Source organism: Nyctereutes procyonoides, unplaced genomic scaffold (genome assembly GCF_905146905.1).
Source record: "Nyctereutes procyonoides isolate TBG_1078 unplaced genomic scaffold, NYPRO_anot_genome, whole genome shotgun sequence".
Taxonomy (NCBI): domain Eukaryota; kingdom Metazoa; phylum Chordata; class Mammalia; order Carnivora; family Canidae; genus Nyctereutes; species Nyctereutes procyonoides.
The window spans coordinates 57,270,621-57,297,738 of record NW_026575020.1 but is presented as its reverse complement, the minus strand read 5'-3'; the positions used below and the strand labels follow the sequence as shown (position 1 = coordinate 57,297,738).

General features: G+C 43.0%; 1 protein-coding gene across 3 annotated transcripts in view; it reads right to left on the bottom strand.

Annotated features, from left to right (window-relative positions):
* Positions 1-27,118, bottom strand: part of TNRC6C (trinucleotide repeat containing adaptor 6C) — a 150,834-nt gene that overhangs the window by 57,373 nt on the left and 66,343 nt on the right. For 2 of the 3 annotated variants that reach the window (XM_055321319.1, XM_055321326.1), the window contains exon 4: positions 21,107-21,433. In XM_055321319.1, coding sequence (XP_055177294.1) covers positions 21,107-21,433 — 327 coding nt within the window. The remainder of the gene's footprint in view (positions 1-21,106; positions 21,434-27,118) is intronic. The other variant, XM_055321335.1, reaches the window with a different exon arrangement.

The following is a 27,118-nucleotide window of genomic DNA, read 5'->3' as shown; positions in this document are numbered from 1 at the left end:
GGCATCTGCATTTTATTTCCTAGGATTTCTAGTTTTTTGACTACTTCTAACATTGGAATCCAACTTATACTCCAGTGAATTTTCCAACAGACTCTATCTGAGGTATGGATCACTCAAAACCTAGTAAAAGTAATACAGAAAGATTAATTTAATCTATGCATACAACAAACTCACACAGCTTAGAAATCCCTGATGGTTTTTTCAAACAGCAAGATGTACAGATGACAGCAGTAAAATATTTCTTCTCTTTTAGAACTTTTTCTTCAAATTTTTAATAAGAAAAATCTTATTCCCAGGCAGTAGAACTGGGTTTCCCCACAGAAAATTCTCTTAAAGTTTAATGGAGCTAAAAGGAAAATGGGAAGTGTGTAAGAAATGATCACTATTGCTATAAAGAATGTCCTAGAGACAACTTCAACCTTAAAAAAAAAAAAAGCAAACAGTTTTTGTTGTCAAATTTATTTTTTTTAAGATTTTATTTATTTATTCATAGAGACACAGAGAGAGAGAGAGAGAGAGAGAGAGAGAGAGAGAGAGAGAGAGGGAGGCAGAGAGACAGGCAGAGGGAGAAGCAGGCTCCACGCAGGGAGCCCGATGTGGGACTCGATCCCCAGTCTCCAGGATCACACCCCGGGCTGCAGGCGGTGCTAAACTGCTGCACCACCGGGGCTGCCCTTGTTGTTGGATTTAAAAGAGATGTAATGAGTTCTGAATTTGGCTCTCTGTGTGCAGCAATATGATGAAAAGGCAAGCTACTGAGAGATAAAATATTTGCAAATGACATATCTGACAAGGGGTTAATATTCAAAATATATGCAGAGCTGGTACAACTCAACATCAAGAAACCCCAATAATCTTTTTTTTTTTTTTTTAAGATTTTATTTATTTGAAAGAAAGAGAGTACGAGTGGTGGGGAAGTGCAGAGGGGAGAGAGAGAGAGAAGCAGACCTCCACTGAGCAAGGAGCCCAATGTGGGGCTTGATCCTGGGGCCTGGAGATTATGACCTGAGCTAAAGGCAGACACTTAACCAACTGTGCCGCCCAGGTGCCCCGAAACTCAAATAATCAGATTAAAAAATGGGCAGAGGAGGGGTGCTTGGGTGGCTCAGTTGATTAAGTGACTCTTGATTTCAGTGCCAGTCATGAGCTAAGGGTCATGAGATCAAGCAGTGCGATAGGCTCGTGCTCAGCATGGAGTCTGCTTGAGATTCTCTTTCTCTCTCCTTCCCCCACTAAAATAAAATAAAATCTTTGAAAAAAAAAAAAAAAGGGGCAGAGGACCTGAACATTTTTTCCAAAGAAGACACATAGATGGCCAACCAACACATGAAGAGATATTCAACATTACTTATCATCAGGGAAATGAAAAGTCCAAACCACAATGAGACATCACCTTATACCAATCAAAAAGACAAGATACAACAATTCACATACATTGTTGAGTCAGAGTGCGAACTGGTGTAGCCACTCTGGAAAGCAGTATGGAGGTTCCTTAAAAAAACTAAAAATAGAAGTACCATACAATCTACTAATTCTACTTCTGGATATTTACCCTAAGAAAATGAAAACACTAATTCCAAAAACAAAAACAAACAAACAAACAAACAAAAAAAAAAGCAGATGAACTCCTACGTTTACCACAGCATTATTCATGACAGCTAAAATATGGAAGTAATCCAAGTGTCCATTAACAGGTGAATGGGCAAAGATATATATACACACACATATATACATAATGGAATATTTATTACTCAGCCATAAGAAAGGATGGGTTCTTGGGGCACTTGGGCAGCTGAGTCGGTTAAGTGTTTGCTCAAGTCATGATCCCAGGATGCTAGGACTGAGCCCCAAATCAGGTTCTCTGCTCAGCATGGAGTCTGCTTCTCCCTCTGCCCCTCTCCCTGCTCATGCTTGCTTTCTCTTTCTCTCTCTGAAATGAATAAATAAAATGTTATAAAAAAAAAAAAAGAAAGAAAGGATAGGATCTTGCCATTCCTAGAAACATGGAAGGACCTAGAGGGTCTTATGCTAAATGAAGTAAGTTAAATGAAATGTGTCAGAGACAGATACTGTATGAATTCACTTACATATGGAATCTAAAAAGCAAATGAATAAGCAAACTAACAACAAAAAGACAGTAATAGACTCAAATAGACTCATAAATACAGAGAACTGGTAGTTGCCAGAGGGGAGGGGGTTGGAGGATGGATAAAATCTGTGAAAGGGATTAAGAGGTCCGAATGAAAGAAGTCAGAGATGAAAGGTGCAGCATTAAATCACATTAATTTTGAAGTAGGTACTTCCATGTGAAACGACAAAGGAAAAACAAAGCCAGGCAACACAAAACTTTAGGATCTAATTTTTTGCTGCCAAATACTAGGGCTGGCTCTGCAACCCTGGTTTATAGCAATTCCCCCCAATGGTTTTTCATGTGCTATAAAAACTAGCTTTTGTAATAACTACTTTGTTTTTTTAATGTTTATTTTATTTATTTATGAGAGACACAGAGAGTGAGGCAGAGACATAGGCAGAGGGAGAAGCAGGCTCTTTGCAAGGAGCCTGAAGCGGGACTTGATCCCCAATCCCGGGATCACACCCTGAGCAAAAGGCAGATGCCCAACCGCTGAGCCACCCAGGCAGCCCTGTAATAACTACTTTAAAGAGATAAATGAGCCACTCACTTATTTAATGCAGAAAATAAGACCAAGTTAAAAAAAACAGAGATTATCGCTTATTATCAGCACATCTCCCCCAGTTTGTTCTCCTATCAGTCTTTTTTTTTTTTTTTTTTCCTCCTATCAGTCTTGATTCCCTCAAGGATAGGATACACCAGGACTAGGACAGTACTCACTGCAACCCACATGCAGACAGCAGGAGGCAACCAACCTGGCTTACCAATGCATTCTTTCCCAGACCTGGAATACCTTTTGAATACATAATATTTTTTTCTATCCTATGAATAGGTCACAATGCAAAAGATTCAGCTTTTTCTTAATAGTCTAGAGGGTTTGTGTGGAATGCCTTTTGTCTACAGCTCAGCCCCCAATCTGCTGGACTCACACTCACAGTTATGTGTCAGGTTTAAAAAATGTGTTTGCATCCTTGATGGATAAGAAAGATAGCATCCCAAGTCAGTGGAGAAAGGAAGGACCAGCTAATAAATACTGTTGGGGCAGGTGGAAAAAATAAGATCCCTGCCTTCGATCATATAGAAAAATCAGCTCTAGATGGATTAAAGACTAATTACGAAAAGCAAAACTTTTTAAAGCTCAATAAGGAAGTACAGGAGGCAACTTCTATGACCTGGGACACTCGCCTTCCTTAAGAGCTGATAAATTTGACTCTTAATATTAAAAACATCTGTATGGCAGCAGATACCACATAAAGGAAGCTAAAATATTAAGCCACAGACAGGAAGAAGAGAGAACAGAATAAAGGATAAAGAATGCCTAACTCAATTAGAAAAAGACCAATAATCCAAAAAAGGAGGAAAAATGACAGGAAGAGGCAATCCAGAGAAGAGGACCCCCTCAACAGCCACCAACACATGAAAAAGTAACCGATCTCATCGGTAACCAGGAAACATACTTAAACACTGCAAGACATCATTTCACACATAACATAAGGATTGATTCCTTTTGGGGGAGATGAGAATGGGATGGAGCAACATCTGTACCATTTCTAAAATAGAGTTCTAAAGCAAATATGGCAAAAGATTATGTTACAACTGTATTCTGGACACAGTTATATTATTTTCTGTGTACTTTTATCTTGAAAATATTTCAAAAAAATTGAAAAAAAAACTTTAAGTGCTTAATTGTGATTTCAAATGAAGTGACATAAATGGAATCCCAAAAGGCACCCAAGGTGAGCAGCCAGTTCTACTAGCCAGTAGGGATGTAATGAAGAGAACAGATCAAGCCTGTACTGTTAGAAGACTGTGTGAACTTCATGCAAAGAGACTCAATGTGATCAAAATTACCAATCTGGCCATTGAATTAAGCCTAGTTCTGGAGGTGGGTCCTGGAGAGCTGTTTTACAGCCATCATGCCTGCTGCACAGTAGGAAACCAGTAAAGCACGTACGTACAGAACAAAGCTGAGCTCCAGCTAAAGCTGCTCACTATCTGAACAACACCAAGTCCCTTCTCTGCTCCACAAAGACGAGGACAGACTATATAATCCCTCAGGTTCTTAGCTGCAAACTGGACGATGTCTAGAGCTGCCATACACTACACGATAACATGAGAATTACACACAAAAGTACCACGCCACATATCTGGCAGATTTAATCCCAACCATGGTATCAAAGCCAAGATTTCTCTGTAATGTGGTAAAATACACATTTCCCATCTTAACCTTTTGTGAGTACGCAAGTTGGTGGCTTTAAAGTATATCCATGCTGTACAAGCATCAGCATTATCCATCATCCCAACCTCAAAGTGTGACCTGTGACACAAGAATGCCACTCACCCCTCCTGCAGGCCCTGACTATTCCTCATACTTCCTATAAACAGAATTGTACAGTATTTGTCCTTTTCTGTCTGGCTTATTTCTCACAGCATCAAGGTTGTTTTTTTTTTTTTTTTTAATAGTTTATTTGAGAGAGGGAGAGAACAGAGGGAGAGGGAAAAGGAGAGGGAGAAGCAGGTTACCCACTGAGCAGGGAGCCTGCTGTGGGACTCCATCCCAGGATCCTGAGATCATGACCTGAGCCAAAGGCAGATACTTAACCAACTGAGCCACTCAGATGCCTCTTCAGCATCATGTTCTCAAGGTCCATTCACATTGTAGCAGGTGTCAGGACCTCCTTCCTCCTTTTTAAGGCTGAATCATATTCTACTCTATGTATACACTACACTTTGTTTATCCACTTACTCATCCATGGGTGATTTGAGTTGCTTCCACCCTTTGGCTATTATGAATAATGCTACTATAAACATGAGTGTACAAGTATCTGTTCCAGTCCCTGCTTTCAATTCTTTTGGGTGCACCTCCAGAAACAGTACAGCTGTATCATACGGTAAACCTAGGTTTAATTTTTTGAAGAACTGCCATGCTGTCTTCCACAGTGGCTGCACCATGGTAAACATTCCTACCAGCAGGACACAAGGGCTCCATTTGCTCCACACCCTTGACCACATTTGTTAACTTCTGTCTGAATAACAGCCATCGATGGCTATGAAGTGGTATCTCATTGGGATTTGGATTGGCAATTTCCTTTTTTTTTTTTTTTTTTTGAAATATTTTATTTATTATCCATGAGAAACAGAACGAGAGAGAGAGAGAGAAAGAGAGAGAGAGAGAGAGAGAGAGAGAGAGAGAGAGAGAGAGAGACATAGGCAGAGGGAGAAGCAGACTCCCTGTGGGGAGCCCGATGGAACTCCAGGATCACGCCCTGGGCAGAAGGCAGACACTTAACCACTGAGTCACCCAGGCGTCCCAGGATTTGCATCTCCTTAATTATTAGTAATGTTGAGCTTCTTTTCACATGTAAAGCAAAGACATTTTAATAATCAAACTGTTTGATTTATTATGTTTAAAATGAACAGAATCAGAGACAAAGCACTACATTGTCTGGAAATAAAAAAACATAAAACCGGGGATCCCTGGGTGGCTCAGTGGTTCAGTACCTGCCTTCAGCCCAGGGCGTGATCTTGGGAGTCCTGGGATCAAGTCCCACGTCAGGCTCCTTGCATGGAGGCTGCTTCTCCCTCTGCCTGTGTCTCTGCCTCTCTCTCTCTCTCTCTTTCTCTGTGTGTCTATCATGAAAAAATAAAATCTTAAAAAAAAAAAAAAACATAAAACCCAACAAGCTTTCGATAAATACTGCAGAACAATTCAAACATATGCCATCCTGCTACTCAGATGATTTTGTTTTGGAATTTTCCATAAATATTTATAATCAAAATATGAAAGTGTAAAGAAGAAATATGAATGCAAGAATGAGCCAAAACATTTAATTTCATTTTTTAAAAACATTACTTTTTTTGATTGATTGGTTTTGGGGGAGGGAGGGGCAGATACAAAGAATCTCAAGCAGACTCCCCACTGAACACAGAGCCTGACGTGGGGCTCAGTCCCAGGACCCCAAGATCATAACCTGAGCCAAAACCAAGAGTTGGACACTTAATCGACTGAGCCACCCAGGTGCCCAAAACACTTAATTTTAGACACAATGAGATGATAAAATATAGGGCAATGTTGTTGCTAATGAGAAAAATAAATAAATCTAGGTTTTTACATTTGGAGCTATATAACATTCTCTAGGAAAAAGCAATTTATAAACTTCTCTATGAGGTAGTAAGAGGCTAATGCTAATATTTAAGTTCTGTACTTTCAGATAGTTCTTTCCCTTTAGATATTTACAAGAAAAACAAATAGGCAAGGACCAAAGGCTAACACTGGCATTAAGGAGATAATCATGTGAGAAAGTAATTTTTTCCATTTACATAAATTTAAAAATCTCAAATTTCAAAAAGACGCCAGTCATTAAGATTAAAAAAAAAAAAAACAACGACACAATAACACCACCAAGGTAGGGACGCCTGGGTGGCTCAGTGGTTAAGCATCCGCCTTTGGCCCAGAGCATGATCCCCGGAGTCCAAGCATCGAGTCCCACATCAGGCTCCCTATGAGAAGCCTGCTTCTCCCTCTGCCTATGTCTGTCTGTCGATCTGTTGGTCTGTTGGTCTCTCTCTCTCTCATGAATAAATAAATAAAATCCTAAAAAAATAAATAAATAAAACACCAAGGTATATCCAGGGTATCAGAGATGCCAACACAGCTGGGCTGTTTCTAACAAGTATGTCCAACTTCTCAAGAAATGATCACCACAATGAGAAAACTCCTGCTGATGTTCATTCCTTCCCAGGGTTTGAGATAAAGAGCTCTGGAATAGAATAGCAAAGCAGGATCAACATCGATGTGGCAGTATGGGCAGGAAGGAAAGTCACTTCTACAAACATGCCCAATATCTGAAACAACAGAAGAGCAGGATCAAGTCATGCCTGTGAGTTTACATATTGAGTATCTCTACAATCATGTTTAAAAATGAGAAACAGAGGGGCACTTGGCTGGCTCTGTTAAAAGAAAACTCGACTCTTGATTCTGGGGTTGTGAGTTTGAGCCTCATGTTGGGTGTAGAGATTACTTACAATAAATAAATACAACTTAAAAAGAATAGAGAAACAAAATCTCCCCGTGAACACCCCCATTCAAGCTCCCTCATTTCCTGATTGTAATAGCTCTGCAGCAGCCTCTGCATACCCTCCTCTCCCCCTCTCCAGGGTGTTCTACACCAAGTATTCTTTCCAAATGGACATCCAGCAGATCACGAATGCCTACTTGAACACATCAAAGGCTTCCTAACATAAAGACTGAAGTCTTTAGGCAGCCAGCTAGGCTTGATCCTTTCTGGGGACCTCACTTCCCACCATTCTTTCCCTTGTTCTGTGTTCAAGCCAGCTCCTCAAGGCTCCATCTGCACTCTGCTACCCCAACAACAGGGCTTCAGAAGAAAGCCGTCCCCGACCTGCGCTCAATGTCTACTCTCTTCTCTCTTCTCAACTTAGCGGATACTTCATTTGAGAAGCTTTTTCCTTCTCCACTCCCCCACTGCCCCCCAGGGCCCTTGGACACATTCATCCTAACAGTCTTCCTCTCCTTTTAATGTGTTTATTAGACCAGGGATTGGTGAACATTTTCTGTAAAGGGCCAGAGAGTAAATATTTTAGGCTTTGTGGGCCAGATGGTCTCTGAAACAACTACTCAATCCTGTCACTGTGCGGCAAAAGCCACCATAAAGAATACGTAAATGAATTGAGTATATGGCTGTGTCCCAACAAAACTTTATTTACAAAAGCAGGTGGCAAGCTAGATCTGGCTTGTGGGCCATGGCTTGCCAAGCCCTGATTTAGATGGTAACGATAACGATTATGGGGTGCCTCCTAAGCGTGGGCATCATGCTGGGGACACAGTGCCAAACAAGATAGACAAGTTTCTTCTCTCCTGGAGCTGCACATCTTGGTGTGCATTATCCATCCGTGTGACAGTCTGTCTCTCCTTCTAGGCTGTAAACTCTGACAAGCCAAAGACTGTCCACTTTTTCCCTCCACTGTTCAGCAGAGCAGTTGACACATAATCGGCAGTGAAAAAGTGAGATCAAGTTTATATTTAGTCAGAGTTATAACTGACACTGACATCTACAAGTAAAACACAGTTTCCTTCACAGATAAGTCCTAGAGCCATAGATGTCCATCTGGAGCAATGATGTCTTACTTAGAGCAAACTGCTGAGCAGTTGTGTGCTTGCATGATCCCTTATGCAGGGTCTTAGGGGTTCCTGGAGAAGCTGCAGGCTCCCGGCAACCTCATGGCCTGGCACATCTGTCCCCATGCTGGTTTCATCTTCTGCTGACATTTAACGTCTGTCCTGCCGTTGCTGGGCACACCACTACACCTAACTCCTCCTTTCCTTATCTCAGCTGTTCTTCTGTTTCTTACTTCTTTGGTTCTTCAGCAACATCCAAATATACTAGGTCTCCAAAAATTAATTCAGGGGCAGTATGTGGAGACAGAAAATATACGAAAAAAAGTAAATAAAAAGTAAACAGAAGGTAGTCTTTGTGCTTATTCTACCATCTGAGCTTTCTTTGCAAGGGCAGGTTCTAAGGATTTCTCTGAAAATTATGAATGAAAAAAAAATTTAAAGCTAGGGACTATATACATCATACTGAACTATTAGTTTATCATCAGAAACAACTCTGAAGGAGCGGACCCTATCATTTTTCTTTCTACTTGTGTAGGTGGGCATCAACAAACAGCCGGAGCGCTGGGCTGGCTCAGTTGGAAGAGGATGTGACTCCTGATCTTGGGATTGTGAGCCTGAACACCACATTGGGTGTAGAGATTACAATACATAAATTAAATAAATAAATAAATAAATAAATAAATAAACAAACAAACAAACAAACTTAAAAAAATATATGTAGACAATCAACTGTTATCAAGGGCATTATTTGGCACAACTTGTAAAATTTAAATGTGTTAAATTTAGATATAGTAGATAATGGGATTATACCAAAGTAAAATTTCCAATTTGCACAGTTGTACTCTAGTTATATAAGAGAACATCTTTGTATATAGAGGATATTTAAGGATTATGATATCTGCAATTTTTTAAAGATTTTATTTATTTATTCATGAAGCACAGAGAGAGAGAGAGAGAGAGAGAGAGAGAGAGAGAGAGAGAGGCAGAGACACAGGCAGAGGGAGAAGCAGGCTCCATGCAGGGAGCCCGACACAGGACTTGATCCCAGGTCTCCAGGATCAGGCCCTGGGCCAAAGGCAGGCGCTGAGCCACCGGGGCTGCCCCCTTAAATGCTAATTTTTCTCTATACCCCACTTTGGTGGCAGTAGTTGAGGCTAAAGTGGTAATGATTATCTAGTCTAAAGGCCTTGCTGTGTGAGATGGGGAGGTGGAATGAGATTTAGGTGGGAGAATTAGTAGGACCTAGTGAAAGGATGGACATGTGGGGAACAGAAGAGGATTCAAGAGTGATGTCCAGATCTGGGGTTTGGGCCCTGAGTGGATGGCAGTGCCAACCACGGAGCTCAGGAGTACTGCAGTAAGAGTGGTTTTGGGAGGGGAAAGGGGGAAGGAGATGATGGGGGCCTACTTAGCCATGTGTGTCTGGGGTGCTTGCAACACATCCAAGTAGCTCTGCCCCAAAATCCCAGGACTAATAAGCCAGGACCTCAGAAATGAGCGTTTCAGCTCAGTGTAGGCTGGGCCCTCGTCCTGTCGGGTCTGTATGTGGACTAGCCCAGCGCTGCAGGTACTCTATCTAGCTCCTTCAAAGGCCATCACTGTTACTCCAGGCTCCTCTCCGGCTGGGCCTGTTACCCTCCTCAACAGCCCGGTCACGCAGGAGCTGTATCTTATAGGCCCTGAGAAATCCAGGGGCTGTCACTAAGCAGTGTCCTTTCCCTCAAAAGCAAGAACACTTCTGCAAGTGGTGCACCCCAGGAGACAAGTGCTTGGAACTCAGAAGTGAGCTAACTGTCCTGGAACTAGGGATGAACAGTGGGAAGGGGCAAAAAAGAACGAGAAGGCCAGTGGAGAAAAGCAAAGGATGGGAGAGATGAAAGCAGATGAAGAAATGTCTCAGTAAAGCAACTCTGAAGAGTGTTTTGCCGAACGGCAGGCAGCCCTGTGCTCTGGGATGGCGGGAACAAAACAGAGGCAACACTGGTACCACAGGAGTCCCCAGAGGCTCGGTTCTCACCTCTGCACAGAAATGCCTGCATCTGCGTGGAAACGAGGGCTTTTGTCCCCAAGGCTGCAAAGACTGGCAATATTTACATGTGGAACTCTTTGGAAGGGCTGAAAATGAGACTGAGGAGGTAATTTGCTCCTCATCTGTCAATGGTGTTATCACTTACTATGTAAGGTACTAAACAGAGTTTTCTACTTCAATGTTTTCAGGTGTAATTAAAATAGTAGATAAGGAAAGAAATGAAAGAGACAATTACAACAATGGTCTCTCGGACCTCCAAACTCATCTAAGTATTTACCTAAGAAAAATATTTTTGTGGGCACTATTTAAACACGTTAACAACCAAAAAGCTAAGGATGAATAGTAAAACTTCCTCTACGTGATCATGGGGCTATGCTTCTGATTTTTGGCCCTATTCCTGGATGTTCCTGGTTCTACCATGTTCTCAGTGTCCAGGAGCACACTGTACAAACATCTCTCTGCAGAGTGGGGGCCCCAGTCAGGGTGCCCTCAACTGTCCTTTCTGGAGATGCTCAACAGACAGTCCTGCCTGATGGACTGACCAAGACTGCATGGATGCGCAGGGCCTGCTGTCTGCACAGGGAGAAGCCCAGGCCACGGTCGAGACAGGCACGACACACACAGGTGCCGCTCTGTGCCTTAGTCTTTCCTTAATCCCCTTCTTTCACTTGTAGCATGTTTTGTCATCTTTTTTTTCCTGCTCAAGAAGTTTGACAATGAGAATCAATGGTGTCCTGTTACTTTACTACTTAAAAAATAAAATCATTTGAGGGGTGCCTCGGTGGCTCATTTGGTTAACCATCTGCCTTTTGCTCAGGTCATGATTCCAGGGTCCTGAGATCGAGCTCTGTGTCGGGCTCCCTGCTCAGCAGAGACCCTGCTTCTCCCTCTCCCTCTGCTGTTCCCCCTGTTCATGCTCTCTCTCTCTCTGTCAAATAAATAAAATCTTTTAAAAAAATAGTTGAGGCCAGCCCCGGTGGCTCAGCAGTTTAGCATCGCCTACAGCCTAGGGTGTGATCCTGGAGACCCAGGATTGAGTTCCACGTCGGGCTCCCTGCATGGAGCCTGCTTCTCCCTCTGCCTGTGTCTCTGCCTCTCTCTCTCTTTCTCTGTGTCTCTCATGAATAAATAAAATCTTAAAAAATAAAAAAATAGTTGAAACATAAAAATAGATTTAAGAGGTTGAAAGGTCTCAAAAGCTAAAGCAAAAAGTTCTGATTTTAATGCAATGGTTATGGTTTTCAACTACAGACTCTTGATTTGAAAATAACACCACAGTCTTAGTGAAGTGGTAAAAACAACACAAGCAACAAAACACAAACAGTTGAGCTGATAATGCCAACACACAGAGGTGTTAACCCTAGAGCCACTTTGGAAAATTAGGCTACATCCACTCCCCACTGTCAACTTCCCAGACTCCTTTCAAGTCTTCTATGGGTCTCTGAGGAGCACAGTTTGAACAGCTCTGTTCTGGGGAATCCTTTTTTTTTAAGACTTTATTTATTCATGAGACACACACACACAGAGGCAGAAACACAGGCAGAGGGAGAAGCAGGCTCCATGCAGGGAGCCCGACATGGGACTTGATCCCAGGACTCCGGGATCACGCCCTGGGCTGAAGGTGGCGCTAAACAGCTGAGCCACCGGGGCTGCCCCTGTTCAGGGGGAATCCTTAAATGTCTCCCCCCGCCACCGCCCCCTTCCATCTCCATCACCACCACCACCACCACCACCGTCACCTCCAGCACCACCATCACCAGCACTGTCTCCTCTAGCACCACTGTTGCTGCCACCACCACCACCACCACCTCATCACCACAACATATTCTAATATGAGAATTTATTCCAAAAATGAAAGTATAGAAGACCATTATTCTCTTCATGTTTAAGGCACACCATTCTTGCTAAGGGAATTTTAGGACTTTGACAATATTTGAAAACATACTTTTCATAAACCAAAGTCTCTTGATTGTGTTATCAATTCACAAATCTATGTTTTAGTCCTAGTCTAAAAGAGAGAACTACGGGGAAAGAGTTTTGTGAAATGACTGACTTGTCATTTCAGGAGCAGGCATTTTTAAATGAATGAAAGCTCTGAAATAAACCAAGACGGAGTTCTCTCATAGGTGTTCTAGACGCTCCTGTATAGCTCAGCTCTGAAAGGCTAAAAATCCATGCCTGTAACACGCAACAAGTCTGAGAGTTTATAAATAGGAGTTGTCATATCCATAGTACATCACACAGCACTTTGGTTTTTTTTTTAAAGAATTTTTTTTTAATTTTTTTAATTTATTTATGATAGTCACAGAGAAAGAGAGAGAGAGAGAGAGGCAGAGACACAGGCAGAGGGAGAAGCAGGCTCCATGCACCGGGAGCCTGACGTGGGATTCGATCCCAGGTCTCCAGGATCACACCCTGGGCCAAAGGCAGGCGCTAAACCGCTGCGCCACCCAGGGATCCCCACACAGCACTTTGAATTTTCAAGAATCTCCATCCACAATGAATTAACTAAACCTTAACAAGTTATATCCATTTTACAGATGGGGAAACAGAAACTCAGAGGGGTCAAACTCGGAAAAGGTGTTCTAACTAATAAGCAGTAAGGACTGCTCTGAAAGCTCCATCTAGTGCTCCTTCTGCTCCACCATTCTACTATCACAATAATTCCCCCTAAAAAAAGCCTTAAAAAGAAAAATGTAATGAAATTTGTGTATTATGCTAAATTCTCTTTTCTTCTGCTGTTTAAATGGTCTACACATTCTAAAAATACGTATCTTTATAAAAATCTAAGGAACATAACTATCTTAAGTGATTAATTTAAAAGATTACACAATAGCATGATTTAAAGAGAAAAGTTTTTTAATTCCAAAATGTTACCATAAAAAGATAAAATTTTTAAGGAAAAGTATTTAATGAAGAGCTTCAGAAGCCAGAGTAAGCAAAATTTTAATGAGGTATCAAATTCATCAGATAGGGAAGTGTGGGCAAGATTTACTCAGAGTAAGTGTGCAGAATGCTTAATTAGCACAAAGGCTGACAGGAGCACAGGGTTGGTTCACTCCCCATGGCCACAGTCCCTGGAACTGAAATTACAAAACAGTAAAGTGCACGTAATACAAAGTAATTCCAAGTGCTTTCCACAGTTGAAAATGTTTCCTGATGCTTCCCGGTAACACAAGTTCCCTGCTGTGAGCAGGGTAAATGTTAACTGTTCTCAGCTTTGGGGAGGCGTCCCCCCTCCGCTGCATCTACCGTGTGCGAGAATCTCACAGAGACCCCGCTCGCAAATCAGAATTCCACCGCGGGACAGACTCTAATCATTTCTTCTGTCAACTTCCACGAATACAAGGGCTCATGAAAAGCAGACCAGACTAAAAGGTTTACTGGAGACAATATTCAAGAGTGTGCGCAAGACTCCGTTTTCGGGCCGTGTCGAGCTTGCTCCCTCCGGGTTAAGAACCTATTAGCACCGCGACAGAATGGGGGCAGGTGGCGCCGTTTCGCGCGTGGCGGGGGCGGGGGGGGGGGCAGGAGCTTGTCAGGAGAGGGGGGTCGCGGTCGGGTTGGGGTCACGGCGGGGCCGGCTTCTCCGGTCGCCGCCGCCCCTGGGGTGGGGTACCCGCGGGCAGGGACATGCTACCTGGCAAGCGGGCCGGGGCGCGCCGCTCGCGCAGCTCCAGCAGCTCCAGCATGCCAGCCGCGCGCCGGAGGAGCCTCCCGCTCTGGCGCCTCCAGCTGATGGCCGCACCCGCACCCGCACCCGCACCCACACCTGCACCGGCCAGCGTCCCAGTGACCTGCGGGCGACCACGGGCCAGGGGCCAGCACTGCCCTTTCTGCTCTAGGAGATATCCGATTCATCCCCTTCAGCGATGGGGGAGGCGTCCACGGAGGGGACTTGGAAGCTCGGATTATCTAATTGCAGCTGACACTAAACCGATCTTCCTTCCTTTTTAATGAATTCTTTTGATTGTCACCAACGTTTGCACTTTAGGACCGGCTACAGGAAGCTACAGGGAGCACCAGGGCCCCTCTTCTGTTGGCCTGAGAGTCAGCTGAAAGAATAACAGCATAGTGCCTACTGGCTGCATGCAAATAAATGCTGCTCTTTGATACTGCCTTTGTTTTACGTCCCCCTTCTTCCTTCTCGCTTTTCCTAAACAACCCTGAAACATTTGGCATACCAACACTGGCGATAATATTCTAAATGAGCCCCATATGTAAACTGGCAAGTGTCCAACTTCTTAATTACTTTCCTGCCTCTATCTAAAAAAGATCTAAGTAGCAAACACTACCCAGTGCATATTAATTAAAGCCTCTGTTTATAAATGTACAAAGCAGCTACCAAAACAATACATTGTTCTGCCTTTAGCACAATGAAAGAGGTTTTTAGGTTTTTGTTTTTTTTTTTTTTTTTTTTTTTTTAAGATAAAAGCTCTCAAGTGTTTGGAGCCAGAGCTCTGCAGCAGACTTGCAAGAACATAGTCCGCCTAGAAAATCACATGACAAAATGAAAATTTTCTGGAACCAGAATAGGTGTGAATCACTACATTTTTATACTACTACTTATCTTACCAGGTACAAGTGTTTGCCAAAAGGCTAAGCTCCCCTCCAAATTCATACATGAATTAAAAACTCAATTTTTCGTTGCATTATTTAGAAGGCTAATATTTTTATTTCAAGACAAATGTTTTTAAACAGAGAATGTGGACTGGGGCTGGGAGGGACCCTGGCCTCTTCATCTCATGTTGCAGGAGACCCTCTGCCCCAGGGGCAACTTATGTCTCTTTGGATCCTGCCAGTAATGGAAGACCCGAGACCCAACAGAAGTTCAACTGGTTCCCAAACACAGGTCATTCTTTATCTCCACATAGCAAAGCACCCTGTCAGTCACTGGAAGGTTAATAGACTTCCAACTGTTTCAAAGAGACAGCAGTCGAACACTGTCTTTGTCCCTCCTGCCTCTTGACAGTCTCAACTCACCTACCTCTAGCTCATGCCACAGGGCAAGTGATAACCACTGAGCATTAGAGACTGGGTGGGCAAAAAAGATGTCCTCCCAGTTAGAATAGCTGGATCAGCAGGGGTGCCTGGGTAGCTCAGTCGGTTAACGATCAGACTCTTGATCTCAGCTCAGGTCTTGATCCCTGTGTGTCAGTTCGAGCCCCGAGTTGGGTTCTATGCCAGGTATGGAGTCTACTTAAGAACAAATAAGTAAAATAAAAAGAATAGCTGTGTCAGGAGACAGAACCACCTAAAATTTTAATAAATTCTCCCAAACTGCCCTCCCTAGTGGCCACACCAGGTACCTTCCTACCTGTAGCAAATCAGAGTTGCCCCTTCCCACACCCTCCCTCACCAGTCAGATGGAGTTGGAGTCTTATGGTGAAGACTAAACAGTATGTGTGAAGTACTTGGATTGAGCACATAGCACTCAACAGTACCTCTAGCATTACAATAGATTTTCCGGTTTTGGCAGCTTGGTGAGTGAAATACGGTATTTCACTGTTGTTTTCATTTTCATGTATTTCCCGCCCCCCCCCCCCCGGTCACAAATAATACTCTCTCTCAAAATGTTTAGGGCTCATTTGTAGCAGCTTTATGACTGCCTGTTTCCATTTTGCCCATTCTCCTCTTGGGCTGTCTCTTTCCTCGCTGACTGATAGGACTGCTCAGCATTTCCTCTCAGGTTTTATTTATGGGCTTGTATGAAAGTCTGTAACTTTTATACACTCAACTTTGTCAGCCTTTCTTTTCATGGTTTCTTGCTTATGAGAAAATTTTAGGCCATGACTTGGAAATGTTCTCCTGTATCACCTGCAACAGTTTCCATGTTTGTTTTGTATATAGTTTTCTAGCACTCGGCCGCCAGGAGCTGCCACACTTCCCCAGTAGTTTGGGGAGCCAGGCCATGCTAACCTAAACCTCTGCGTGTACGTGTTTTCCCTGGTCCCTCAGGGGCAGCTCATCCATTTATTTGTTTATTCTTGCTCTAGTAACACGCAGATATAATTAATTACTGGAGGATCCTAGCTCTATTTGATAGCTCATTATTCTTTTCAAAAATTTTCTTTTTAGTTATGTACCATTACTCTTCTAGATGAACTTCAGAATTAGCCTGCCAAGTTCCAAAAACAACGTGCTGGGATAGCTTTGAGTCTGAATTTGATAGGACCGGGTCATCACAGTAAATTCTTGTGCAAGTTTATTGCTTGACTTAGTAATGCTAAGAGCCACCTTTCCAGCCCCATCTTGTCTTGCTGCCCCTGCACTCTGCCCCCAGCCATGGTGAACCACCTTCATTAGCCATACACGCAGGCTGCTCCATTACCTGCCTTTCACAGCTAATCCCAAATTCAACTTATGTCGACTCCGTGGGAAAGCCTTCCTTGGCAGTCCTCCATCCTTGATCTGGGGTCATCCTCCATCCTGGGCTAGCATGCATATAGCATCCCACAGTTATCTCTTACAGGTCACCCCAACCCACTTAGGCATGAATCGTGTATCCCTATACTTTGCAGGTGTTCAATAAATGTTTTGCTCAGTGACTTCATGTAGACATGCTTGAAGAATCCACAGTTCTTAAAAAAAAAAAAAAAAAGGAGGGAATGAACGAACAAACCACAGTTCTGGCAGGTTAGCCTCTCCCTTGTCGGAGGTGGGCAAGCTCTATGTGGAACTGATGCCAAAGCATTCAGATGAAGTAACCAAAGGAAAGAGTGCAAAACTATTAAGCTGGTGTACTGGTTTGTCAAAAAATGGCATAAACTGGCATTACAATTTTTCCATTTGAACAAGCTTGACAGATTACTGTAAATTACAAGGTGAATCATAACAAAGCTTTACAAGAGCCAGAGTGATCTACTGACTTATATCCTTTTCAGAAGCATGTGGAACATAAAGAAAAAGAACAAATAAAGAAATGACCATCAGGCTGGGTCTCTCTCCATATGCTACCCCTGCCTTATGTAACCGTATAGAAAACGTATCTATGCTTCTTGGGCTAAGACAAGTATTACTTCAGTTTTCTTTTTTTTTTTAAAGATTTTATTTATTGATTTGAAAGAGAGAGAGAGCATGAACATGAACTGGGGGTGGTGGGGGGAGGGGCAGAGGGAGAAGCAGACTGTGCTGAGCTGGGAGGCCAACGCAATCTCAGGACTATGAGATCATGACCTGATGACCTGAGCCAAAGGCAATGCTTCACCGACTGAGCCCCCCAGGCACCCCTTCAGTTTTTAATCCTTTACACATGCTCCCCTTTCTTTCTACACTGGTATCTGTAAGTGCCTTCTGTGTACTGGGGTAGACAAGATCACATTCCCTCATTCCAGCAAGCACTGTGACCATCCCTCCCACCCAGAGAAAGCAAGGCAAATGCCTCAGTATTCAGATGGGAGGGTACCAGGATGCTCATTAATGTTAGCAGGTTTGCACTATATAACTTTTTAAAGCTATGACAAAGGCAATTCAAAGTCCACCGACTCCTTCCAGGGATGTTTAACCTTTAATCTTTGTCAATCACACTAAACCTTTTGAGGGAAAAAAAGAGTCCACATAACTGATACACCTGGGAAAAATAAAAATTAATATTATGGACTGAAATAATCCCTTTCCACATTCCTTTTCACAAGAAATGGTCTGCTGTTAAACTTTTCAGGATTAGTCACTAACCCACTCCGGGTATTTCAATCTTAGTTTAGTGACCGAAGCATTCTTACTTTTTAACTTAACCTCATTTGTCAGGGGAATGGAATCATGACTAAAACTGCATTTTTCATTTTAATGCAGGTGTGACTACAGGAGTGGAAACCTGCTAACCCAGAATTAAACTCAATGACTATGTAATCCTTAAAAAAAAAAAGTGCTATGAGCTTTTACTTGAAGTTGTATCCAGAAGATTCAATGCAGCAAGAAAATGTGGCTAATCTTCTGGATTTCACCTAGATATGAATTCAGTAAGTAACTTGCACCATGAAAAAATGCTTCAATCTAGGAAGGACAGCTGAAATTTCAAAATGTACACAGCTCACGGAAGGATGAGAAAACTTTTATGGCACTGTTGTAGAATTTACTCATTTAAAGATTTTGCAAGTTTAAGAAACAACTGCTGTTCCATAATAGCATTTCAGAGATGGGCACATATTTGTTGCGCTTATGGAGCACTTACTGTAAACCCTGTGCTGAATATGAAACAAATACCTCTCCCTCAGGGTCCTGTAAAGTGGGAATCCCTCCATGTCACAGGTGAGGACTCTAGAGGGCAGGCCATGAAAGTGACTTGGTCAAGGTCACACAGGAGGTCATGAGTCTGGAAATTTTATTAGGCCACTGCCCCACCAGCCTGTCTCCTGAGCCCTCTCCTGTGCTGCCTCCATTTACACTGCTTCCCCTCTACAATCCCTGTGCTGACTTCTGAAAAACGGGATGGAGTTCTGGCAACACCTCTGTGGATAAAACCAAACAAGCTCTTTGGAACAATGCCTGACTCAGAAATTAAATGGGAGACCTGAGCGATTGATTAGAGGCCCTGAGAAGTTCAGGGCTCTGATTGTGGAGGAGAATGAAGTCCTAGCTGGGGATGTGATCAGTGCCAGCTGCCGGATCATCTTCCCCAGGGCAGAGCTTTTTCCACCCCACTAGGTAGGTCACACCATAGGAAAGTGAGACATTTTCTTTATAGGATACTTTCAATTTCATTGAGAGGGGAGACTCTTACAATTAGTCAGCAAACTATGTAGGTTGCACAGTGTGCAATGAAGGTGAAGTCGTATTTGCAGCCTGAGCACCTTACTGCAGCAAGAGGAGCAGAGCGGAAGCATGGAAGGGGTTCTGTGGGGGCAGGGCCGTGATGACCTGGACGGAAAGAAGGGGCAGGCGATCAGGTGTGTGCCTGTCCTGGGAAAGGTGACACTGAGCCTGGCATATTGGTGAGACAGTCAGGAAGCAGTGCCGAGAAGAATGGAGAGTAGGCCAGGTGAAATAGAAGGGAAAGCACTGAGTAGACAAGGCTGTCTTGACAGCCAGGCAGAGGAAGTGAGACTGTGCACTAGGACTAGGAAAGCAGGACAGGTTTCGAGGGGACCTGAATCAGTTAGAAAGGTTCATTTGGCTATGGTACCAGCAACTGGTGGGAAAGACATGAAATTGGTATAAAACGAAGACTTTTGTTTGGGAACCAAAAATCAATAATTTCTTATTAATATATAGATTGATTCCATTTTCTGATATGTTTATACAGAAAATCTGATTTACTCATTATATATATATAACTAGAATATAGCTTTCTGGAGGATATTTAGAGACAAATATTTTAATAAAGGATATTATTTTCACTACTCAAATTTGAAGTAATTCCTTATTTTCTACTTATCTAAGAAGATTCTGGCAACATCTTGCACCAACAGTATTTGATGGGAACACTGATGCAGTACTGCCAACTAATCACGCAATAATGGGATAAGGTCTGAAAGAAGCAGGGTTGTTACATTTCTTTTCCAGTTTTTCAGAACAAGCATCTGATGTTAAAACACCAAGCTATTTAGAAATGACTATACACTCCTCCTTTGTGTTAAGATTTTCCTGAGGACCACATTTCAGTGCAGAAAGTAAATGCAATAGTAACTGTGGTGAAGCAGATGGGACTATATTCTTGGTCAATGACTATATTTGATCATTTCTTTTCTTCTTTGCTTTTTGCTAACAACCATTGATCTACATCCCCTCTACCAGGAACTTACCAGATGAGAATTGAGACTATTAAAGAGATATGGCCAAGCTGTCTAAAAATATTTGTTTCAAATATACCACAAAGTCAGAGTTTTGAGAAATACTGCTACAAATACTTTTAAACCCATATTAGAAAGCAGCACATGAAAGAAAACAGTAATATAACTTGTGTCAGGTTTCTTTTAAATCCTGATCTAATGCAATAAGCCTCCTTGCTTCTCTAGTTATAGGCCTGAGTGTAACCACCATCAGCAAATATGGTGTCCATGCTAGTACCAGTGCCAACTGTGAAATCATTTGAAACTGAATGATTTAAGAAAATAACAGAGAAACACAGCACTTGAAAACATGTATTTTGCTCTCTTCCAAAAATTTCTCTGAAACTTCAGGAAAGAGATTGTTTAAAGTATGAGTCCATCAGTAAGGTCAAAAAAGATGGGATAAGGAAGAGAGGAGAGGAGAATTGTCATGGTCTGCAAGCTGGAAAGCAAACAAGTGAGGATTTCTCTCAAGAGCCAAGAGAAAGCTGGTGTCCAACTGCAGGCAAGGATGCCAGCAAGAAACAGGGGGATCAAAACATTGGCCATGCAGGGGCCAAGCACAACATCTGGCAGGTTTGGCTCAAGATGTCTGAACAAGTGACAGAAGCACCTACTCCCGACAAAATGCTATGACCTCCCTGCAGAGAGAGCAGGTACAGTCACGGGACAGCCTTGGCAACGCCCAGGAAGGTTTTATCAAAAGTTCTCACTACAGGGTTCTATGGCATCTGCCTAGACAGATGCACATGTACTCATGTGCAGACCTCTGGTTTCTGCTGAGAAACGAACTTAGCCAAAGCAACTAATGCCATCTGAAAACAGATGAGAAATAATATACAGAAGTAGGAGGGAACAGAACTGAACTTTAAAATTCAATTGAAATAAATCTACCCACCATCTAGCTAGCTAGCTCACTCCATTACATGCATACAGTGAATATGGACCAAAATATGTTTATCTGTATTACTAGGCAGCAAAGCTGAAAATAGCACACCAGTTCTCAGATAAAAGGAATGCCTCATTCTGTGTGTTTTTACCTGGTTGGAGCTTACTGGGATGCTGCTGCACTCCGGTTCCAGGGAGGGGAGGAGGGCTTACCCCTGCAGGCCCAGCACCCTGGGTCGGGCTCACACTCGTCAGAGCCCCTGTAGGCAATGGCTGACCTCTCTTTAGCAGCTGCTTCTGTTCTTGCTGGCGGAAGCGTGGAGGCACCTCGCGAGGCAGGTAACGGGACGCAGCTGGCTGCTGGCTGCTGGCAGATGCACGTTTGCCATTGCTGCTGTTGGACAGAGTGCTGGTGGAAGTACTGGTACTGGTACCGGCAGGTTGGGGCTGGCTTGAACAGGTCTTAGTAGGTTCTGGCACTGTAAGGTACAAAATGAAAAGAACCCAAAACTTTAGGAACACTCCTTAAAACCCCACCCTAACCAAAGAAAACAAAATAAAAACTGAGAAAGAAGTAACAAGGTAGTGCTCTGGAAACAGAAATGGACTGAAGTCCAGAGGCTCAGGTTTGAGACTCAGTTTTCTTATAAACCAACTGCAATCCTGAGCAGTAGGTTTTGGCCCACAGTTTCCTCATCTGTAAAATGGGTGATTCAGTTAGGTTAGAGTAGCAGTTCACACTTTGGCTTCTATCAGACTCAATGCAACAAGTTCCCCAGTGACTCTGATCTGGTGCTGGTGGTCCCTGGACCACACTTTGAGAACCACTGCTCTAGGCCTGTGTTATCTCAAATTAAGGGATCCTCAGATGGCGATGAATTTACATATATTTTTGTTTTAATTCTGATGACAATACACACACACACACACACACACACGTGCATTCTGGGTTATCTGATTGAGGCATTTGTGGTGATGCTATCTATAGCACTACCACACTCTGTTACAGATTTATTGGAAAAGAATGCAGGTGGGCTAATTTGCAAATGATGCATCTGAATTAACTGAAAGTCAAAGTGCCATCTGAGTATTGCATAAGCAAAAGTTTCAAAGTAATTTTAACAGAAAGGAGAGATAAGTGGTAGCCCTGAGAAGGCCGTATTACTACTACTACATAAGCCAAATGCAAAGATGCTTTGAGTAGTAACCCTGCATTCTGAAGGGAGCACAGACACATCAAATACAATTAAGCCGCAAAAGTTGTTCCCATCGTATACTTAAAACATTAATATCCAGGACATTACATTTATTGTTTTTTTTAAAAAGAGATTTTATTTATTTAAGAGATTTTATTTATTTATATGGGGGGGGGGCTTGTGTCAGAGGGAGAGAGAGAAGCAGGCTCCCTCTGAGTAGGGAGCCCGAGTTGGGGCTTGATCCCAGGACCCCAAGATCATGACTTGAGCTGAAGGCAAGTACTTAACTGACTGAACCACCCAGGTGCCCCAAAGACTGATTTATTTATCTGGGGGGGGGTAGGGGCAAAGGAGAGGGAGAAGAATCTCAAGCAGACTCTGCACTGAATGTGGAGCCCAACGTGGGGCTCAATCCCATGACCCTGAGATCATGACTCAAGCCAAAACTAAGAATTGAAAGTTCAACTGACTGTGCCACCAAGGTGCCCTTACCTTGTTATTTGAAAAAAGATTTTTTCTACTTAATTTGTAAATGTCTTTGCGTATATCTTAAAAGTAAATAATATTATAGAAGTATTTCCAGTCAATACTAGGGGGAACACGAGATGTTACTGCTGGTTTTTACATTACCATCCTGGGTGGCTTTTATTTCTCATCTCCCAGCATGGGCTCTGCTGTGTGTCTGTAGCCCTGTTCTCTCTGTACAGTCCATGTCTACAAAGGCCCTCTGCCCAATGTTCTTCGGTCACCCTGCCCAGCAAACCCTTAATCCTAGATGAAGCCACTGTCCACTCTCTCCACTCCTGCCTCAGATCACAGCCATGTAGTCTGGTGTCACTATGAGTCCCTAACCCAGCGCACCCTCAGTGCTTCCTGGCCAACCTACCATTTCCTGGGTCTGTGGGGTTCCACTGCTGTCTATGACCCACTCAAAGACCTTCTATTCTGGAGCTGCTAATGCTTTTATCTCCTCCTCCTTCTCAGATGAACTATGACTTTATTTTCCAGAAAGAATAAAAGCCATTAGGCAAAACCTTCAAGTTTCTGCCACTACAAATACACGACCATCACACCATTCTCTGTCCCATGCCTGTTACTCTGACCTATGGTGAATACTGTATTTTACCAGTTCTAAGACTTACATTTCTTCATATATTAATAACATTTACATTGGGATGTGTCTTACCATTGATGACACGAGTCAATTGGCAGTACATGAACACTGGTATATCTCACAATCAATGGTTTTGGAGAGGCAATGCAAGATGGCACCCTCCAGGGGATCCCACCTTAGGGACTTTGTGTGCCCTAGTTCTTTAGCCTGTGACATTCTCCAGAAGAAACACAAAAGGCCCAAAGCTTGATAGTAAGTCTTCAATTAATTTTTTAAAGATTTTATTTATTTATTCATGAGAGAGAGAGAGGGGCAGGCACAGACACAGTCAAAGGGATAAGCAGACTCCATGCAGGGAGCCTGATATGGGACTCGATACCAGATCTCCAGGACCACACCCTGGCTGAAGGTGGCACTAAACTGCTGAGCCACCTGGGCTGCCCTAATTCTTTGTTTTATAAACACAAGTACACAAGACAATCTAGCCATTTGGGTTGGTGTGGAGAGTGGAGGAAAGCACGTTTGCAACTTCTAAGTCACCCAGGGATTGTGTGGCTACTCTCCACAACCAGCTTCTTCTCCTCATTATTTAGACCTACACAGATTTCTATTACCTTCAAAGATAGCAACAACCACTGCCCTCCTTGACCCCAAATCCCCCTCCATCCATCTCTTGATTTATTGCCTCTCCTTGTCAAACCTCTTGAAGTTCCCGTTGGAGCTGCTCTTGCTGTATCCTCCCCCACTTGCCCATATTCATGCCCCACTTTGAGGAAATGACAATTACTTCCTTGACGCTAAACTCCAATGCCACATTCTGAGCTTTTTTTTTTTTTTTTTAACCTTTCCTTTTTTTTTAAGAGTGGCAGGAAGGGGCAGAGGGAAAGAATCTTAAGCAGGATCCACACCTAGGGCAGAGCCTGATGTAGGGCTCGACCCCATGACCCTGAGATCATGACCTGAGCAGAAATCAAGAGTAGGATGCTTAACTGACTGAGCCACCCAGGCACCCCTAACCAATCCGTTACCTTTAGCAGGGACAGTCACTTTGGCCATCCTGAGACACTCTCCTCCTTGGCCTCCATGACTCTGAAAGTCCATGCTTGGATTCCCACTGGCCTCTCCAGCCACTCCTTCCAGCTCCTGGTGGCAGGTTTCCTCTTTTGCCCTTTTTTAAGATTTGGCTGCAGACACTCACTCAACCAGTCTACTCCCACAGCTTTACTCATCAACCCTCTGGTCATGAGTGGCTAGTGGAGATCTACATTTGCATATCTTACAGGCACTTCAGAATCAGTGTGCCCCCATAGTCATTGGTTTCCTCACTCCCTCTTCTTCCAAGTTCTGCTATCACTCTCCTGACAGGTGGCTCTAGTCAGAAACCTGGACTCCACCCTTGATTCTGCCCTTAATCCTTCCCAACTTACCTACAACCAACTGCCCAACTTTGACATTTCTAGCTTACCTTAAATGTCCCTCCTAAGTATCCCTCAAGCTCATCTGCCTGTTTCCATTCCTATTGCCCCAACCAGAGTCTGGAGCACCATTCTCCCCCTCTGGACACTACCAGAGTATGTTTGTCTGTAATCCATCACCTACTGCAGTCAGTGTGGTCTCCTTCCCACTTGGCACCTTCAAGGATTCCCAGCCCCTTAGGATACAGTTCACAGGTCCTGAGCAAGAAGCTGTCCCTAATCCCCACTTTTCTAGACTTATCTGTTAACTTCATGCTGAGCCTCTCTCTTCCAGCTAACTACCACGTATCATCAATACTCATAGACAGCTCTGCACATTTTAATGTTCCTGAAATTGAGATGCATCTTATAATTATCAGTTTAGTTTAACTGGCAGTATGAAATAATGCACAATTGATAACATATCAGATTCAGTAAAACATGGTGATTCCTAGACATTCCTTAAATATCAGATTAAAGGTCACTTCCTCTCAGCCCCCCCGGCCCCCTACATGTTCCAGGCACCCTGTATGTGTGCCAGCACTCAGTACCTCAGACTGCTTTCTAGTGGGCCCGCCTCCCTGTGAGGCTGATTTGACATCAGCATGGTGCCTGGCACACAGTAAGCACTCAACAAACATTAGAGGGCTTGACTTTTTCTCTAACACACACTCTGAAGTTCAAGAGAAATGCAAAACTAGCAGAATATAAAGAAAGTAAGGTAGAAAAAAATACTAGACTGGAAAATTGAAGCTTTCCAACTCTGAAAGCCAAGAATTTTATAAGGGAAGAACAAAGGATGTGGCACATGGTTTCAGTTCTGTGATGGCTATCTCTTAGGAGCACTGAGTTTCTCTTACTTGTGTTCTACCTCTCTCTGCTCCTATTTCCCTGGCCTTGCTACAGACATGGAACATTTTTTATAATTTACTTAGATTTGTTGGTTATTCACCTTCAACTCAAAGGCATATGAGATGGATATTCATTCTACCTTTTTTTAAAAAACATTTTATTTATTTATCCATGAGAGACACACAGAAAGAGGCAGAGACATAGGCTGAGGGAAACTCGATTCTAGGACCCTGGGATCATGACACAAGCCAAAGGCAGATGCTCAGTCACTGAGCCACCCATGGGCCCTGCCCTCCCCCTTTAAAAGAAAGCTATAAAACCTATTACAGGTTGATTTTTAAACATAGGGGCTTTCAAGTATGTTTTTTTCTGACATTGACCTTTTGCTAATTAAAATAGCAGACGTTCCTAAGTATTTACCCAAATGAGTTGAAAACTTCTATCTACACAAAGCTTTAGGAGTGTTTCTAGCAGTTTTATTCCTAGTTGCCCAAAATGGGAAGTAACCAAAATAACCTTCTATAGGTGAAGGACAAAGAAACTGGTATATCCATACAATGGAAAATTCACATTTAAAAGAAATGAGCTATCAAGCCCTGATAAGAAATGAAGGAATCTTACATGCATACTGCTAAGTACAAGAAGCCAGTTTGAAAAGGCTTCCAATTCTATGATTCCTACTATATAACACTGTGTAAAAGGCAAATCCATGGAGAGTAAAAACATCAGTGGTTGGTTGACAAGGGCTTGTTGAGGGAGGGAGTAGGAAGAGGCAGAGCATAGGGTTATTCAGGGCACTAAAATGTTACGATACTTTATCATGGATATAGGACATTAGCATTTGTCAAAACCCATTAGAACTGTATAACACAGGGGGCACCTGGGTGACTCAGTGTTGAGTATCTGCCTTGGCTTGGGTCGTGATCCCAAGGTCCTGAGATCAAGCCCCACATCAGGCTCCTCGCAGGGAGCCTGCTTCTCCCTCTGCCTGTGTCTCTGCCTTTGTCTCTGTGTCTGTCATGAATAAATAAAATCCTAAAAAAAAAAAAAAAAAAAAGAATTGTATAATACAAAGTAAACTCGATGTAAACTGTAGATTTTAGTTAATAATAATGTATCAGTCTTGGTTCACTGGTTGCAACAAACACACCACACCAAGGCAGAAATTCGTAACAGGAGAGACTGAGGATGTGCTGGGGTGGGGAGAGGAAGTACGGTGGGAACTCTCTATTCTTTCTGCTCAATCTTTCCATAAACCAAAAACTGCTCTAAAAAACAAAGTCAATTAGGAATTCATGTGCACTGTTGGTGGGAATGCAAACTGATGCAACCACTGTGGAAAAGAGTATGGATATTCCTCAAAAAAATTAAAAATAGGGGCACTTGGGTGGTTTAGTCAGTTAAATGTCTGACTCTTAATTTTGGCTCTGGTCATGATCTCAGGGTTGTGAGATTCAGCCCTGTGTTGGGCTCCACACTGAGCGCAGAACCTGCTTAAAATTCTCTCTTTACCCCACTTCCCTCTCTTTAAAAAAAAGGGGGGGGGAT